This window comes from Rhineura floridana, chromosome 9, assembly GCF_030035675.1.
Source record: "Rhineura floridana isolate rRhiFlo1 chromosome 9, rRhiFlo1.hap2, whole genome shotgun sequence".
Classification (NCBI taxonomy): Eukaryota; Metazoa; Chordata; class Lepidosauria; order Squamata; family Rhineuridae; genus Rhineura; species Rhineura floridana.
In genome coordinates, this window is record NC_084488.1 from 97,262,436 (window position 1) to 97,280,363 (window position 17,928).

Below are 17,928 nucleotides of genomic sequence, written 5' to 3' on the forward strand. Positions count from 1 at the left end.
CTGTACCAGGGCTCAGTAAACCAGCAACAACAACCCTGCAAGGTAGGTAGACTTCCACCACCCTTTTAAACCCGGTCACCCATTCTGGGCCAAGGGGAAACCCAAAGTGCCAGATATAGATCTGCCAAGGATTCCAAAGACAAGAGCCAAAGGTACACTCCTTGTCTTGGAGCCTTTAGGCAAAATAACCAAATATCTGGTAGTATGTTGCTAATTGGCCAAGGTGCTGGACTCAGAGCCAAATCTCCCCTGCAATGAACACATACTGCTAAATAAGAAGTAGCTTTATTGGAATAAAAATATAAGTACACACATATATGGCATTAAAATGATTCCTGAAAACTCACACCCCTAACAGCCAGGTAAAATACAGAGAGTTACAGTCACAAATAAAAATAACAAACTGTCTAGCCTAATCTATACTCACAATAGAGGCAAACAGCAAACCACCTCATGGTTCTACATCTCCCCAGAGATGCAAAGCTTGATAGCAGATAGAGGCTGCTTTCACACATGGGGCTGATTTAACTGATTAAAAAGGAAGCGCTTCTGTCCTGATTTCTAAATCCCCTTTCACACTGCAGTATCTGTTATACCGGCATTTCACGCAACGGTATTTCACACACAGAGAGAGCTACAATGAACAGAGCAGGGGTTTTTTTTCCCCACACCTTGTTTTAGAGGGTTTGGTGTATTCCCCCCCACAACTCAGTTTTTGAGGCTTGTGAAGGCGGCCCTGGGGGTTGGAGGGGTGGCAGCGCCGGCTATTGAGGCCGCCAGGAGCTCACAGAGGTGGGTCTCCTTATTCTTAATTTTTATTTTGGGGGCTTCAGGCGGTTGCACCAGCTTCAGCAGCTGTTGGGAGTTCGCAGAGGCGGCTCCTTTTACCCTTGCTCTCCCCGTCTCGGCTGGACTATACCAGAGCTCCCAGCTGCAGCTCCGGTTGACTGTGGGGTGGGGAAGCGCCTAATAACGCACCTCCCTTCACCCTTCTTTGGCCTCAGTCCTTTGGTGGCTGTTAACACAGCTTGCAGCTGCAACTCGGGCAGTTCCTGTTAATTTCCCCCCTCTGTTTTAAGGCAGCTCCTGCTCATTTTCCCCTTCTGTGCCACACTGCATGCTGGGATGTCTGTCATGTGAGCGGCTGTAACTAGCAGAAAACTGCCGCAATGTTCCGTATTCCCAGCCTTGCTAACGGATTATTTGTGGTATCATTTGTCACTGAAATTAGCGCTAAACTTCCACTACATTCCACCAGAATTCCGCAGCGAGTTTGTGCGTCGTGTGAAAGATCAAATATAATGTGGAAATTAACAGGTAAGAAACTGTCAGAATAACGGAATAAACTACACTGTGAAAGCATCCAGAATACGGAACCCCAACATAGGTAGCACCAGTAACATTGGAGGACAAAGACCCAAGATCTGGATCCTATTGTTATGAGGAAATGCCCAGCAACAGCCAGGAATTAATTAGCCAATCAGGGAGCTTTCTGATAATGAAACCTTCTGGAGCTTTCATGCCTAAGTCATGCACTCAACAATCTTCCCAGGCCAATTGGCCTGGAGGTACCAGTCTCAATTGATAAGCAGGTGTTCTTGCTTGTAGCCTAATTAACTAGCTTCAGCTGTGAGAACTGCAATCTCATGGCCTCTCAGAGGCCCCATTTCAGGCAAGATGTTTCCCACACAATTCCTTGCATCAGAACCATTTTAGTTTTTAACCTTTCAAACCAGGCATTCTTGACAGCTTCCCCCAAAGAATCCTGGGAATTGTAATTTGCTAAGGGTGCTGAGAGTTGTTAGGAGACTCTTATTCCCCGCACAGAGCCACAATTCCCAGAGTGAATTAAGAGTCAATCCCTCTTCCCAGGGAACTCTGGGAATAGTAGCTCTGTGAGGGGTCTCCTAAACACTCAGCACTCTTAACAAACTGAAGTTCCCAGGATTCTTTGGGGGAAGCCATGACTGTTAAAATGGTATGATACTGCTAGTGCACATGAAGCCTAAACTGATATGCCATATATATATATGGGTACAATTTCCGCAAGGGTAATGGTGGGGTGGGTGGGTGCATGAGAGGGAAAGCATTTACATAGTGGAATTGCTTTCCTTTGGTCCATTGGTCTCCCAGGCATTTTAGCATGTGTTTTTAAATTGCTTTTTTAAAAAATGTGTTTTTAAATTTGTACATTTGTTTTTAATGTTTTTAATTGTTGTAAACCACCCAGAGAGCTTCATTTATGGGGTGGTATACAAATGCAATAAATAAATAAATAAATATTGGATTTGGAAGGAGGTAGTATGGTGTAGTAGTTAGAGTGCCTGACTAGGAACTGTTTGACCAGGGTTCAAAAGACCACACTCAGCCACAAACCTCCCTGGGTTACCTTAGGCTAGTTAGTCTCTCAGTCTAATCTGAGAACTATATATACCACCTTGAGCTCCTTCAGGAAAGATGGGATATAAATGTAACAATAAATTAAATAAAGCACCTCACTGCTCAGATTTAAATAAACAAACTCATGTGATTCACGAATGTATATCCAAGAGCAATCTGCCAACTCACCATCTGGTCTTTATAATATTTCAGCTCATTCCTGTGCAGTGTAAACCACCTAGTTTTCCAGTTCTGAAAGAACAAAGAAGAAATTTGAGTTTAGTCATTAAAGAAAAAAATGAAAAGGGCAATGGGAATTCAACTGATTATCTTTAGTACTTCTAGTTAGAGGCATATGAACCTGAGGCCTGTTGAGACCTATTCATGTTGCACTAAATTGTGGTTTAACATTATGTCACCTCTTAATGACAGGCTGATAATCAGGCCCAAAGTGGGTGGGGGGAAAGGAAACAGAAGCTACATGGCTACTTAGTTTGCATTTAATTGTATCAAACTTCAACAAACATGATGTTTAGTTAAGGGCAAAGATCAGCCTTTTGCAACATTTGGTCCCCAGATATTTATTTCATTTCATTTATATCGTACGTTTCCTCCAAGGAGCTCAAAGTGGGGTACATGGCTCTCTTTCTCCCCCATTTTTATCCTCACAACAACCATGAAAGGTAGGTTAGGCTGGGAATCTATGGCTGGTCCAAGGTCACCCAGTGAGCTTCATGGCTGAGCAGGGATTTGAACCCTGGTTGCCCAGGTCCTAGCCTAACACTCTAACTACTACACCACATTGGTCCAACACTGTTGTTAGACTACAACCCCTATCATCTCCAGTCAGCATGGCCAATGGTCAGGGATAGCAGGAGTTGTAGTCCAACAACATCTGGGCAGTGGAGACCCAAAGTTGAGGAAGACTGGCATAAATGGTGCTGCAGAACAGCAAAAGAGATGCCATGATGACAGATCCATTCACGGAGGAACCATATAATGAAGAACCAGAAATTTTAGAATGTGTGGTAAAAGCTGCTCTTAAAATACTTGGAAGAAACAAATTACCAGGAACAGATGGCATACCAATAGAGTTGCTACAAGCTACTGAGACTGAATCTGTCCAAAGTTTGACAAAAATTTGTCAAGAAATATGGAAAACTAAACAATGGCCCACAGACTGGAACCGTTCAATATATATCCCAATTCCAAAGAAAGGGGATCCCAGGGAATGCAGTAATTATCGAACCATTGCCTTAATATCCCATGCAAGTAAAGTAATGCTCAAGATTCTACAACAAAGGCTCTTACCATATATGGAGCGAGAAATGCCAGATGTCCAAGCTGGATTTAGAAAGGGAAGAGGTACCAGAGATCATATTGCAAACATACATTGGATAATGGGACAGACCAAAGAATTTCAGAAGAAAATCACCCTGTGCTTTATAGATTACAGCAAAGCCTTTGACTGTGTAGATCATGAAAAACTATGGAATGCTTTAAAAGATATGGGGGTGCCACAGCATCTGATTTTCCTGATGCGCAACCTATACTCTGGACAAGAGGCTGTAAGGACAGAGTATGGAGAAACCAATTGGTTCCCAATTGGAAAGGTTGTGAGACAGGTGTATTTTGTCACTCTATTTGTTTAATCTGTACGCAGAACATATCATACGGAAAGCAGGATTGGACCAAGATGAAGGAGGTGTGAAAATTGGAGGGAGAAATATCAATAATTTAAGATATGCAGATGATACCATACTGTTAACAGAAACCAGTAATGATTTGAAAAGAATGCTGATGAAAGTTAAAGAGGAAAGGACAAAAGCAGGACTACAGCTGAATGTCAAAAAGACTAAAGTAATAACAGAAGTTTTATGTAACTTTAAAGTTGACAATGAGGACATTGAACTTGTCAAGGTTTATCAATACCTCGGCATAGTCATTAAGCAAAATGGAGACCACAGTCAAGAAATCAGAAGAAGGCTAGGACTGGGGAGGCCAGCTGCAAGAGAACTAGAAAAGGTCCTTAAATGCAAAGATGTATCACTGAACACTAAAGTCAGGATCATGCAGACCATGGTATTTCCGATCTCTTTGTATGGATGTGAAAGTTGGACAGTGAAAAAAGCAGGTAAGAGAAAAATAAACTCATTTGCAATGTGGTGTTGGAGGAGAGCTTTGCATATACCATGGACTGCGAAAAAGACAAATAATTGGGTGTTAGAACAAATTAAACCAGAACTGTCACTAGAAGTTAAAATGATGAAACTGAGATTATCATACTTTGGACACATAATGAGAAGACCTGATTCACTAGAAAGGACAATAATGCTGAGAAAAACAGAAGGGAGTAGAAAAAGAGGAAGGCCAAACAAGAGATGGATTGATTCCATAAAGGAAGCACAGACCTGAACTTACAAGATCTGAGCAGTGTGGTTCATAACAGATGCTCTTGGAGGTCACTAATTCATAGGGTTGCCATAAGTCATAATCGACTTGAAGGCACATAACAACAACAGAGGGGCAAAGACTGGCAGATGTCCCCCTGAAAAATTATCCATGCACTCCATAGTTGGAAATGCAGTTACTTTCTAGATTTCCTCCCTCAGCCACCAATCATGCATGCAAACTGGAATGCGCAACTTCAGATCCTACTTTCCTCCCACACACCTAACAGCATTTTCTAATGCTGACATTACAGGTGTGTTCAAACAGCGTGGGTTTATGCTTAGAATGAAAGGAGTGTCAGAAAAGCTGTTGACATTTCTTACCTTAACTATTCTGCCTTGTTTCGTCAGAAAACCTTCTTTTGTGCCTAACTGCAAGGAAAGAGGAGATGGTTAACCAAGGGGTTGGGTGGTGTGTGTGAAGACAGGAACAAGTAAACCTTCATCATGTCATGAGTCCTTATATAAGCTTAGTATTGCTGATAAAACAAAGCACAGTGGTAGGTTTTTTGCCTCATAACAGTCTGCTCATTTTGTCCTTAGAACTGGGTCACTGCATTCTCTGCCAAGAGCATGGGCCCCATCTACACCTGAGGTAAACGTGCAAAATAATTCTGTTGACTGTGGTGAAATGGCACCCACTTGCTTCACAGATTAAGCTAGGTGCTCATTATACCTTTCTGAGATATATGGTGTCAAAGGACAGAACGGGTCAAATTTTAAATAAACTCCAGGGCAACTGAGCATCAAATGTGACTTCAAACAATGGGTTCATGTACATTTGCAATAACACAGCACTAAATGCTAAAACGGACCTTGCTGGCCAACAAGCAAAAAAGGGAAGTTGTTTCAAAGGAGGTTCTCATATTGTTTTGGAGAGTGCAAATTCGATAGATTTGGCTCAAAATGCAAACTGAATTGTATTTCTTGTCCATCCCTAGCATACACACCATACATTTAAAACACATGGCTTCCTCCAAAGAATCCTGGGAACTGTCGTTTATCCCTCACAAAGATACAATTCCAAGCACTCTTAACAAACTATAGCTCCCAGGAATCTTTGGGGGAAGTCATGTACTTTAAATGTGTGTTGTGTACTCAGCCAAAGTCTCTTCACAGGCAATGACAACTTTTGTTCTGCAAAGACAATGGGTGGTATATAACACTAGTCCTACTCAGAGTAGATCCACTGAAGTTAATAGACATTACTAACTTAGGTTCATTAATTTCAGTGGGTTTGCTCTGAATAGGACTAATGTTCACCCAATGAACATAGTCAAACTTAAATAAATTCTGCAATGTTTTTGAGCTCACATAGTGCATCATATATATTATCTGAATGACCCTGGAAGGTAGGCTAGTGTTATCTTCTTATCAGCAACCTGAGACTGGGATGTAGCAGCTTACCCGGAGCTACCTATTGAGTTCATGGCTGAGACCCTCCCGACTCACAGTTCACACTCCCCAAGAGCCAAACCAGATGGGACGACAGAGACAGAGAGAAAAGGCAAGGAGGGAGGACCAGAAACAATCTGGCTCCAGATTGTTCAGAGTTGCCAACATACACACACATATGTTTGTCCAACCAGGGTATCTGGGGGAGGTGGAATTCTCATCAGGAAAACTGGGGGGAGTGGGGAGTGTTAATCTCCCATACCACTGTTCAAATCTGGACCAGGGGCCGGCCAGAACTGCTTTTGCAAAACATTTGAAAGAGACAGCGCTGCATTCATGCGTCTCCACTGCCACATCTAGTTGGGTTCCTTGCCTCTCTGCACTCATTCCTGGACCCCAAATCATATATAAATATGGCCCACCATGAGCTCTAACATTTTTGATCAGTCTAACATATGTATCTCTTAGGAATGAAACTAACAAACAAAAGAAAAACTCATAGAATGCATAAATCAATTTCAGCACTATAGTGAAATAAAAGGGTTTCATCCTAGTGTGCTTTGATTTGCAATCAAGAAGTCCTTAACCAGTTCCCACTCCTGCTCAGATTGGTTTATTCGTTGTTGTTCTTTGTTTTACCCATAGTGTGCATGTCTGTTAGAAGAGAGAAGAAATGAAAACATGAAGTACTTAATACCTGTTGTAAGTAAGTACAAGTCTTGGTTGGGTACTTTGACATCTGCAGTACCTGTAAAACTGAGACTTACTTCAAACTAAAAATTTAATCAGAAGGCTTTAGTTGTGGCTGTGCCAAAACTATGGAACTCACCACCTAGAGGCAACCTTTTTGCTCTCTTCCTGATGGTTTTTTTTTGCTGCCTTCTGAATGTATTTTTTTATTTTCACTGGCATTTGGCCTTGCTCATTGTTATGATTTTGGCTTCCTAAACCTATTAGTAATTATTTTAGGCTTCTTGAATTTGTTTTTATGATTTTTATTTGTGGCCCCCTTAGGGTTGCCAGGTTCAGGGCCTGAGACTGATCCTGTATCTTTAGGAGAAGAGAAAGTCAGCCAAGTGCAGATGTTCTTGCAACACTGTAATGGGGAAAACCACAAGGTGGAATTCTCCCTTCCCCCTGCACAGCTTTTAAAGATACAGAAGACCTCTTGGAGGCCGGGCCTGGCAACCAAAAGGTCTTCTGTATCTTTAAAAGCTGTGCAGGGGGAAGGGAGAATTCCACCTTGTGGTTTTCCCCATTACAATGTTGCAAGAACATCTGCACTTGGCTGACTTTCTCTTCTCCTAAAGATATAGGATCAGTCTCAGGCCCTGAGCCTGGCAACCCTACCCCTTAAACAGTTTGCTGTCTTTATATGTTTATGAGTGATAGTTTTAGTATTATATTGTAAGCTGCCTTGACTGTTGTTTAAACAGAAAAGTGGGGTGTAAATATTCTACATTCTTCAACCAGAAAGCCATGTTAATTATTGTTTTGTATTGCAGGCTGTATGCCACCCTGATATTTTGTGAGAGGGCTGTATATAAATACTTTTATTAAAAATTAAATTTCAAAATGTGACTCCTGGTGTGAGAGTTTTCAACCACAATTTTAAAATTTGACAGATGGTGTCTCTCTGAAAATTCACTTCAGCGCTAATACAAAGAATTATTAATATTATTATTACTGGTACTACTTTTACAATTCATTTCTATACTGCTTTACAGCCTAAAGGACCCCAAAGCAGTGAACAGCATATTAATACAGTAAAATATGAAATCAGAAAAAAATGCAATTAAAGTATAAATCAATCATCAAAACAACATACAACTGCAAAATCAAGCAGAGGAAAAGAAAGCCTTCCCAAGCCAGAAGATTAAAATATGTTCTTTCCAACTCTACATCCCACACCCTTAAGGACTAGGAGCCTGAACAGACAACAAGAAACACTTTATTTCATCCCATTCTTCATAATAAGATACAAAAAACATTTACTAGCTCCAGTTTTCCACCCAGCTCAGCAGCAGAGTAGTAACTCACCGATGGTGCATTGGGGACAAGGTCAGTTTCTGTTTTTCCTGTCTGCATTGCCGTGTGAACCCGCACAGATTCATAAATGGAAGGTTCTTCCACTTTCCTAGGATATGGATGCTTCAATACAATCAGGGTACCTAAACGAAAGAAATAGCTAAGTGACCCATAGAGAAGACATACAGGTAGCCAGTGGAGGCTGGTGGCTCTGATGTCAGTGTGGCAGTGAATCCACACCAAGGTTTAGTCCAAACCTTCAAGGAGCTGTCCAAGATGCTGACTTAAACCCGGAGCGGACTCACTGCCCCACTGACATCAAAGGCGTCAACGTCCACTGCAAGTAGCCACTCCCCAGCTATAATGGGAAGCACTCAAAAAAGTGTGAAAACCAAATGAGCTGGCAAAAGATCCAGCTACAGTTCATAAAAGCCGCCAGATCAAACCATTTGAGATTCCTAAATGATCATCTGGTTGATCCCCTTACCCTTGACACAGGTTATTTATTAAGAGTACCAGCCAACCAGATCAGGGCAAAGCCTGTGTATTGTTTGTTTGGGGACAGCTGCCATCAATTCAGGCCACAACGTGGGTCTTTTCCCCATCCTCAGCATTGCTGTCATTATCTTTCTTCTAGCTAATAAACAGGGCCGGTTCTAAAGGGCAGCCAGGTGGGGCACTGGCCCGACATCCCCTGGAGCTACAGGGGGCCCCTCAGCTGCCCCTCCACTCCCCTTCTGTGATCCACAGCCCCCCCACAGCCCCCCCACGCCCCCCTCCTACCTGTCTGCTGTCTTTTACCATTGCCCTTAACAAAGATGGCGGCAGCAGTTTCCCTAAGGTACTGGAGCCCCTGCCACCATCTTAATTGATGGCAGAGATGCACGCACGTAGCATGCACACATGCCATCAACAAAGATGGCGGCGGAGGCATCATCCCCTTAGGAAAACCGTGGCTGCCATCTTCGTTAAGGGCAATGGTAAAAGACAGCAGACAGGTAGGACTGAGGTCTTCTGTATCTTCAAAAGTTGTGCGGGGGAAAGGAGAATTCCACCTTGTGGTTTTTCCCATTACAGTGTTGCAAGAACACCTGCACTTGGCTGACTTTCTCTTCTCCTAAAGATACAGGATCAGGATCAGGCCCTGAACCTGGCAACCCTAGAGGTAAGCTAACCAGCAGAAAAGACAGACTACACCCTTGTATCAAAGTAGCTCAGTAGTAGAGCATCTGCTTTGCATGCAGAAGGTCCCAAATTCAATCCCCAGCATCTCCAGGTAAAGCTAGGAGAGACTCCTGACTGAAAACCTGAGAGCTGCTGCCAGTCAGTGTAGTCTGTCTATGTCCCCAAATCTTGCTTTCTGTATAATCTGTAAGGCTTTTTTTAAGATAGTGGCTATTTGAAGTTGTTTGTTTTTAATTAGTTGTTGATCTGTCTGCTGTTATGAGATTGAGAGTTGGTCAAAATGATATTCTGTGAGTCCTTTCCAACTCAGACTTAATTCTAAAGCCCATTCAGGAAGCAAGGTCCTTCTGTATTTGTGGAGGGCCACCGCATGATGTAGAATCCTAAAAATGTAGAGCTTTACATTGTGTGGGGAGCCTACAAAAGTAAGTTCCCCACTTCAGATAGTCATTGTTCAACCTGTGGAGGGCCACAGGGATGAGATGTGAAGTTAGGCTGCTTATTTTGCCCTCCTCTCCCGCCTCCCGGAATTTCCCAATTAGAGGAATCCCTGATTAGGGCATGAGACAGAGTAACAAGCAAGCATATAGAATTGTTTAGAAAACCAAAGTGATCAGCTGAGTGTTCAGGGCCCTCCCACTGTTAAAGAGATTAGGTAAAGAAAACAGCCAAAGACTTCTCCTTTAGTCTCTGGCTCCCCACCCCCACTTCCCTGGCTATGATGTCATCCAGCTGTGTAACAAGAGAACAAAACAAGTAGCTTGTAGTTTGTGGAGGACTAACACAAATGGGGGAAGAGGGTCAGAGAGCAAAGTTAGCGGTCAGGAAGATTTTGGGATGCCAATTGAGGTGTTTATGCTGTGAACCTCCACCTTTGCTCAACCTGTATACTTGTAAATAAATACAAATGCTATAAAAATGCCATAAGTTTTCAGTGAACACATCTGAAGGAAACCAAACCCAAGGTAGATGCTGCACCCCTGGAACCTCACCTCTTGGAGAACTGGGATGAATATAACAATATACAATAAATACTGGACTAACAAGAAAGAAGGAAGAATTTGATTCCATAAAACTGGATAGAAGCTTCTATGAAAGACAGGAAAGTAAATCTGAATAATGCTAATAGTTTTGGTGCCTGAATTATTCATTATTTTATGTATTTATTATGTTTATAATAATGACACTCAAGAATCTATAGGATTCCCAGAAGGTCTCCCATCCATACATTAACCAGACCCAGATCATCTTAGCTTAAATTAGGCTGCTGTGTCATGTACCTTAAGACCATGCCCTGGGACCAATGCTAACTGCTGGGTGACCAGGCTCACCCAAGGTATATTTCTGCCCCAAACTGGGCATTTTCTGTTACAATTTTCTGCACATTCAAAGAGGATCCAATATTCCCTTGCAGCATCACTGAGAGTTATTTCATTTATGTATAGAAAAAAAATTCTATGCATCCTATCAGGGCTGTTCACAAAAGTGCCATACAATTCCAATGAAATCAACACATTAAAATTCAACAAATCACAATCCAAAGCAGACAAGCCAGATACCACCCAGGCTCAGTATCAGTTGCTTTGGGGGGAGGTGGTTGCATAAGGTGACTCCACAATGGAAAAGAACCGGACTCATTCCAGGTTATCACAAGATGGACCTCAGCAAACTGCAGCACAACCAAAGATCTTAGCATATGAGCAGGTTCATGTGCCACAGCACCCTCTGAACCTTGGGGTGTCACACTGAGATTGTGTGCCACTTCTTTGGTACCTCTTGAAATAGTGCCACTATAAGCAGCAAATTGGATTGCTCTAGAAGTTAGGTGAGCCCAGGCCACAACCTATAAACATGGTGCAATCTTGTGCCAGCCATTTTGACCTCTTCTTGACTGGTGTGGCTGTTATTATTATGACTGAAGAGGAAGCAGCCACCTTGGCAGGAGTGCAACCTGCTTCTCCTCCCACAAGCCAATGTGACAGCTCTGCAGATTCTAATTGGACAAAGGAAGGATTAATTTGTTTTAACCCTTTAAGCCAGTTTTGATCTGCCAGGCTTTGTAGAGCTTGGATCACTTGTGTATGATACTGGCAATGATTTATCTCAAGTAACAACCTTCCTTCCTTTCCTGTGTATTGTTTCATACAGGGAAGCAAGGTGAAAGGGCACAAGTTCATTGACGCTGTGAAGTTCAACACCTATTTTCCAGCTGGTGGCACTGTCCATTTTAGGCACATGAAAGGAGTTTCACAGAGCTAGCAGAATCTGATTAGGGAGCTGGTAAGCCACAGGGAAAGTTTATCATTCAACAGTGGAGATCAGATTCACTGATCTCATATAGCATTAACTCCTTAACTGTTAACAGATGTAACAGTTGGCAGGGGAAGTGATGGACAGGGAAGGGATGGAACCGCAATAGTGTGCAAGGTACAATCAAAATATTAAAAATAAACTCCAGGCTCCAAAAAGAGATGGGATGTGCTTTTGTTCTATTGTATTTTTAGCACCTGTATAACTTACACTAGAAGGGCAATTGTGATTCACATGGGGAGGGGATGTCATTTTTCTGTTTCTTTTTGTATATATATTTGTTTGCTGAATATGTTAAAATGATGGTTTGTCTGCTGTATTTATATTGTGGTGCCCTATGGTTTTAAACAAAGTTTTTTCATGAATTCATTCAAAAATAAGCTAATAATAAACTGTAAGGCTTTAAAAAAAATAACCACAACATCAACCAGCCAAAAATATACAGTGAGGATACAAACAATTATGCTTGGGTTATATTCAGTGCGAGTCCTACTCAGTAGACCCACTGAAATGAATAAACGTAAATTAGTAACATCCATTAACTTCATTGGATCTACTCCGAGAAGGACTAATTTTGAATATCATCACATGTTTCCTTCTGGAACAATTGGGTGTTGGGTGCAAAATCCCAATGGTGTTTGACCAAGAATAGGTCTGTGGGAATCATGCCATTTCCTTGGGGGTGGGTCATAGAATCAAAGAATAGTAGAGTTGAAAGGGGCCTATAAGGCCATCGAGTCAATGCAGGAATCCATCTTAAAGCATACCCAACAGATGGCTGTCCAGCTGCCTCTTGAATGTTATTTACCTATTTAAACATTTGTTGACCACCCAGTCAACACAGTCCTCTGAGCAGTTCATGCAGAGTTGAAACAATATACAATTAAAACACTCAACTATTAAAACTTGAATTAAAACATTATATGTTATATTTTACTCTATATTATATTTTAGTCTATGTACGCCGCCTAGAGTGGCCGTTAATTCGGCCAGATAGGCGGCCTAGAAATAAAATTTTATTATTACTATTATTAAAAACCAATCAGTCCGATTCCTTGCCTAACCCAAAACAACTGAAGCTGTTTAAAAGCATTTAAAATCCAGCAGAAATAATTTCCTCCAAGGACAAGTAAGCCTGAAAGAATAAATGGTTCTTCACCTGGCCGTGAAATGATCTTAATATAGATGGCATTCCATAACTGGGGCACAATCACTGAAACAGCCTCTTCTTAGTAGCTATAATCTACCTCACCTCTTTAGGCAGGAACACCTGGAGAAGGGCCTCCTATGAAGATCTCAAGGTCCAGGAGCAGGTAATCTATCCAATAACTTGCACACAATGAGATGTATCTAACGAAGAAGTCCCATTCCTGCAAGGTCTCCCGCTTGTGCAATGGAAGTTCCAGTCCCTCTCCTGTCCCTGCGCACACACCCCTCCATTTGCTCCAGAGGGCTGGGGACTGTGTGGGGGGAGCAGTTCCAGCAAGCAAGCAGAAGACCTTGCACAAACAAGATGACTTTCTTAGATACAACCCAAGGCATTTGGGTTGAGAGTTGGGGTAGAGAGTCACACGCCAAGCTACACAGAGATTTTTTTTAAAGCATGGATTGTAATTTAATGTCACAATAAGATTTATTTCTAGCTTTCCTTTCACACGTATGGTATGCAAAGATTATGTAATAGGGCAGACAGGTATAAAGGTTTTACTGGCTTTCATTTGAGATGGCCTACATGCTTCACTTATGACTTCATTGCACGTGATTGCAGCTGAGAAGACCATTGAAGTGGGAAACACCTTGCAGTGAAGCAAAGAGCACCTGCAAAGCTGCAGTATGAGAACTCACAAAACCAGAATGTGCTAACCAGATGACAGTGGCAGCAGAAGCTCCGGGAGCAGCAGCTGAGCGAGCCCGAGGATGTGGAGATGGAAGTAAGCCTGTCTCGACACTGGGGGAAGACACTGCTACCAAGGAATCTGTTACAGCCTTCTTTGAAGGATATGGACTGTTATGCAATGATGGGACTTTACTGTATATTTTCTCTCTCTCTCTCCCTTTTGCAGACTAGACTGATTTGAGATTTCACCCTGTTTTGTGAAATTTTGTGGGGTTATTTATTGATACCATTTTTTAAAAAAATATTATGTCCTGAATTGCTTTTAATTATATTGTTTGTTCTTGCTATGGAAGCCACTTTGAGGTCACCTGGTGATGAAAAGCAGCATACAAATATACTAAATAATAATAATAATAATAATAATAATAATAATAATAATAATTTTAAAAATAATTTACTTGACTTGATCTATATTCACTAATAGGCAAAACACTTTGCCTGACCTGACCTCCTCCCTGAGATATTGTTTGTTGTTGTTGTTGTTATGTGCCTTCAAGTCAATCATGACTTATGGTGCTCAGAGGCAAGCTACACAGGAAGTAGATTGGACTGTGAAAGACCAACCCAAATTGTGTTTGCATTTTTATAAATTTGTAGAGCAGTACAACAGTATGTTCTTAAACCACAAGGGGTTTTGCCTATGAGTGAATTTCTCTGCTTTTTAATCCGGGAGGTAAGAATTGGGATCCTGTGCAAGTTTGCTGAGAATGGATTGATCATTTGCATGCTTATTGAGTTCAGTGGGATTTACTCCCCTGCAATCATGCTTAGGATAGGTGAAACTGACCACAGGGGATAGAGAGGGGAGAAGGGGGATGGGAGCAGGCAGGAGAGGGAGGGCAGGTTTGATCATTTGCATGTTTACTGAGTTCAGTGGGATTTCCTCCCCTGCAATCATGCTTAGGATAGGTGAAACTGACCACAGGGGATAGAGAGGGGAGAAGGGGGATGGGAGCAGGCAGGAGAGGGAGGGCAGGTTTGATCATTTGCATGTTTACTGAGTTCAGTGGGACTTCCTCCCATGCAATCATGCTTAGGATAGGTAAAACTTACCATGGGGAGAGATGCTTGGAGTGGGCAGGGGTGGAGGAAGAGGGAAGGAGAGGAAGGATGAGGAAGGGAGAGGAGAAGGGAAGGAGGGGAAAGGCAGGTCTGATCATTTGCATCTTTATTGAGTTCAGTGGGAGTTACTCCCATGTAATCATGACTAGGATAGGGAGGAGGGGGGAGTAGAGGGAAGGGGGGAGTGTGGATTGGAAGGGGAGGGGGGAAGGATGAAGAAAGGGGGAGAGAAGGGGCAAAAGGGAGCTGATGGGAGGGAGGAGGAGGGGAGGGCAGGTTTGATCATTTGCATGCTTATTGAGTTCAGTGGGATTTATTCCAGTGCAATCATGCTTAGGATAGGTGAAACTGACCTGGGGAAGGGGCAGGGAGGGGAGGAGGAGGGCAGTAATGGGAGGGAGAGGGAGCGAAGGAGAGGGGAGGAGATTGGATGGGTGGGAACTCGGCAGAGGGGAAGCCCCTTTCCTTTCCAAAAGGAAAATATTGTGAACAGTATCATTGCTTTTCAGGGTTTTCCCCACCTTTTTATTCTACAGCAGGCACATGTAGCATTCCACCCAAATTTAAACCAAAGCTGTCCCTGGCCACATCCACACTAGACCTTTATTTCACTTTAGAAAGTCATGGCTTCTCCCAAAGAATCCTGGGAAGTGTAGTGAAATGTGCTGAGAGTTGCTAGGAGATGCCCTGTTCCTCTCACAGAGCTTCAATCAGAGCAGCTGACTGTTAAACCACTCTGGCCACTGGAGCTCTGTCAGGGGAATAGGAGTCTCCTCTCAGAACCCTTCACAAACTACACTTCCCAGGGTTCTCTGGGGGAAGCCATGACTGTTTCAAGTGAAATAAGGTCTGGTGTGGGTGTGGCGCCCTGATTAGGAAAGCCCAGCAGCTGTGAGTATGACTTTTAGAACACTGATGGTTGGTTCTTACTGAGCATGCTCAGCCTTATCATTGAGTTCAATGCTACATTTCTTAAATTAATTAAAAATCAGCCAGGCATTTTTTAAACTTTTAAACTGCAGAAGATGAAGGTCAGGGTATGAGGCAAGGTCAGTAATAGGATTACAAGTACTCTGTGAACATGACAGATTTTTAATTAATTTCAGCAAATTAGGAGAACTCTGACAGAAAAACGTCCAAAAGGGGTCTAATTTTTTTCTCTCTCTTTTTACACTTTGAACTCTCGGGTTCTGTCTCTGTGTATCACCATGAAAATTTAGAGGGTTGTTAAGCAAGCGTTTCTGAGTTCAAGGCTGTAAGTATTGTAAGGTTTTGTTTTGAAATGAGTTTATGGGAAGCATCAGAATGGCATGGGGGTATTTTCAATTTAACACTGTGGAATGCCAAAAATCCATGCTGACTATAGTATACAGTCACTCTTCTGGCTCTATAATCCCATCTTTCATCCACAGAGTTCAAGGCAAGTTCCCCAGCTGGTTTCCTTCCCAGATACTGCTCAGACTCACACCTGCTTACTCTCAGAAAGGATAGTGTTTCATGTGCCTCTGACTATGTCCTGGGTCTCTTTGATTTTATTTGCAATAAACTTCAGAAACTGTGGGGAAAGGACTTATACTTGTATTGTTCAATTATTCCTTTTCCCCAGCGAAGAAAGGGTAACAAAGAATAAGTGACGGGAAGATGGAATCACAACGGAAGCTCCCTTATACTGAGTCAGGCTACTGGTCCATCTAGTTCAGTATTGTCTACACTATTGGGTTCCCAAACTGGTCCATGGACCACTAGTGGCACACAAGCAGCATTTAGGTGGTCTGCAGCATTGTCCACATTAAGTATTCATATTACTTTTTTAATGTATTTTAATTGCTTCTTTTATTTTTTATATTGCATTTTATTGTACTACAATTTGAATGCTATGGAATGCAAATTTTAGTATGATAAAATACAATATAAGAAATAAAAGAAGCAATTAAAATACATTTTAAAATCATAGAGCATCTAGCACAGTGTATTACAATTGCTACAACAGGGAGAAAAATAATGAAGTGGTCCACCAAGACTAACAGCTATTTTCAAGTTGTCCGTGGAGAAAAAACTGTGGGGGCCACTGGCCTACACTGACTGGCAGTGGCTCTCCAGGGTTTCAGGCAGGAGTCTCTCCCGGGTTTCAGGCAGGAGTCTCTCCCAGCCCTACCTGCCGATGCTGGGGGTTAAACCTAGGACCTTCTGCATGCAAAGCAGATGCTCTACCACTGAGCTGCAGCCCTTCATCGTCCTGTCACATGGGGCTTATGATGGCCCAGACCATGTGAATCAGGAAGAGGCAGGAGTGAGCATGTCCAGCGCCAGTGGCTGGCCAGTTTGGAGACTACCCAAGGGCCCCTGGAGCTGTGAGGTCTGTGATGTTTCTGTATTAATGTAAATATGGTAAGTGCTGTTTGTATAGAAGATATATGGTAAGTGGAGTGAAAGAGGAGGGGGGAGTAGATGAGCAGTAGAATGCTGGATGATTGGTTGAGCGTTTGAATGGCTGAGAGTATAAATGGAAGAATGACAGTTGAATCTGGGTGGATGGATGTTGGTCGGTGAATGTTAGGAGGTGGAAGTCAGTTGGTGAATGTGAGAGAAAGAAGGTGTTTGGTAGTGGATGTTAGGAGAGTGTGGAGAAAGAGGGAATCGGAGTTCTAGTTAATAATAAGACAAGTATCACAGGAATAGATGAAACCATATGCTTATGTACCAATATAAAAGTAATCTTGTTATTTCTGATATTTAATAAATACTATTTTGGTTTACCGAAGGCCTGATCCTTGGCTGGGGTTTTCACAGACCAGAAGGGAGGGCAAGGTAATTACCAAGGCTGAAGGGAAACAGTAACGAATGGTGGCAGCGGTGAAGAGAAGAATAATAACATTTCAAGTATCCAGAGCAACCCAGAGTTATATGTGTAATCTATATAGATACCAAGGGGTTGGGAACAGCATACGCACACAGCCACAAAAGTAACCAGATAGAGAGAGACTCAGGCAAAGTCTCTGGGAATATTGGTTACAGGACGTGACTGGTGGTGCTGCCTAGCAGGGGGATCTAGTGAGATCTGTGCTAGAGCGGAGAGAGAAACCATATAAAGGACAGTCCGGACTGGTGGAGTCCCTGGTGGTGCCTAGTGAAAGGCAGTAGCCCAAGCAGGTAGGAACCTGACAGGGAGAGCCAGGGAAGGACGTCACAAGGTCCCCTGCAGCTGGAACGGTGGAGCTCCCA

General features: G+C 42.6%; 1 protein-coding gene across 1 annotated transcript in view; it reads right to left on the minus strand.

Annotated features, from left to right (window-relative positions):
• The window catches only part of DAPP1 (dual adaptor of phosphotyrosine and 3-phosphoinositides 1), a 38,393-nt gene that overhangs the window by 4,701 nt on the left and 15,764 nt on the right, over nucleotides 1-17,928 (minus strand). The window contains exons 4-6 of the mRNA XM_061582876.1: nucleotides 8,265-8,395; nucleotides 5,154-5,201; nucleotides 2,569-2,631 (exon numbers count right to left, since the gene is read on the minus strand). Of these exons, the coding sequence (XP_061438860.1) occupies nucleotides 2,569-2,631; nucleotides 5,154-5,201; nucleotides 8,265-8,395 (242 nt within the window). The remainder of the gene's footprint in view (nucleotides 1-2,568; nucleotides 2,632-5,153; nucleotides 5,202-8,264; nucleotides 8,396-17,928) is intronic.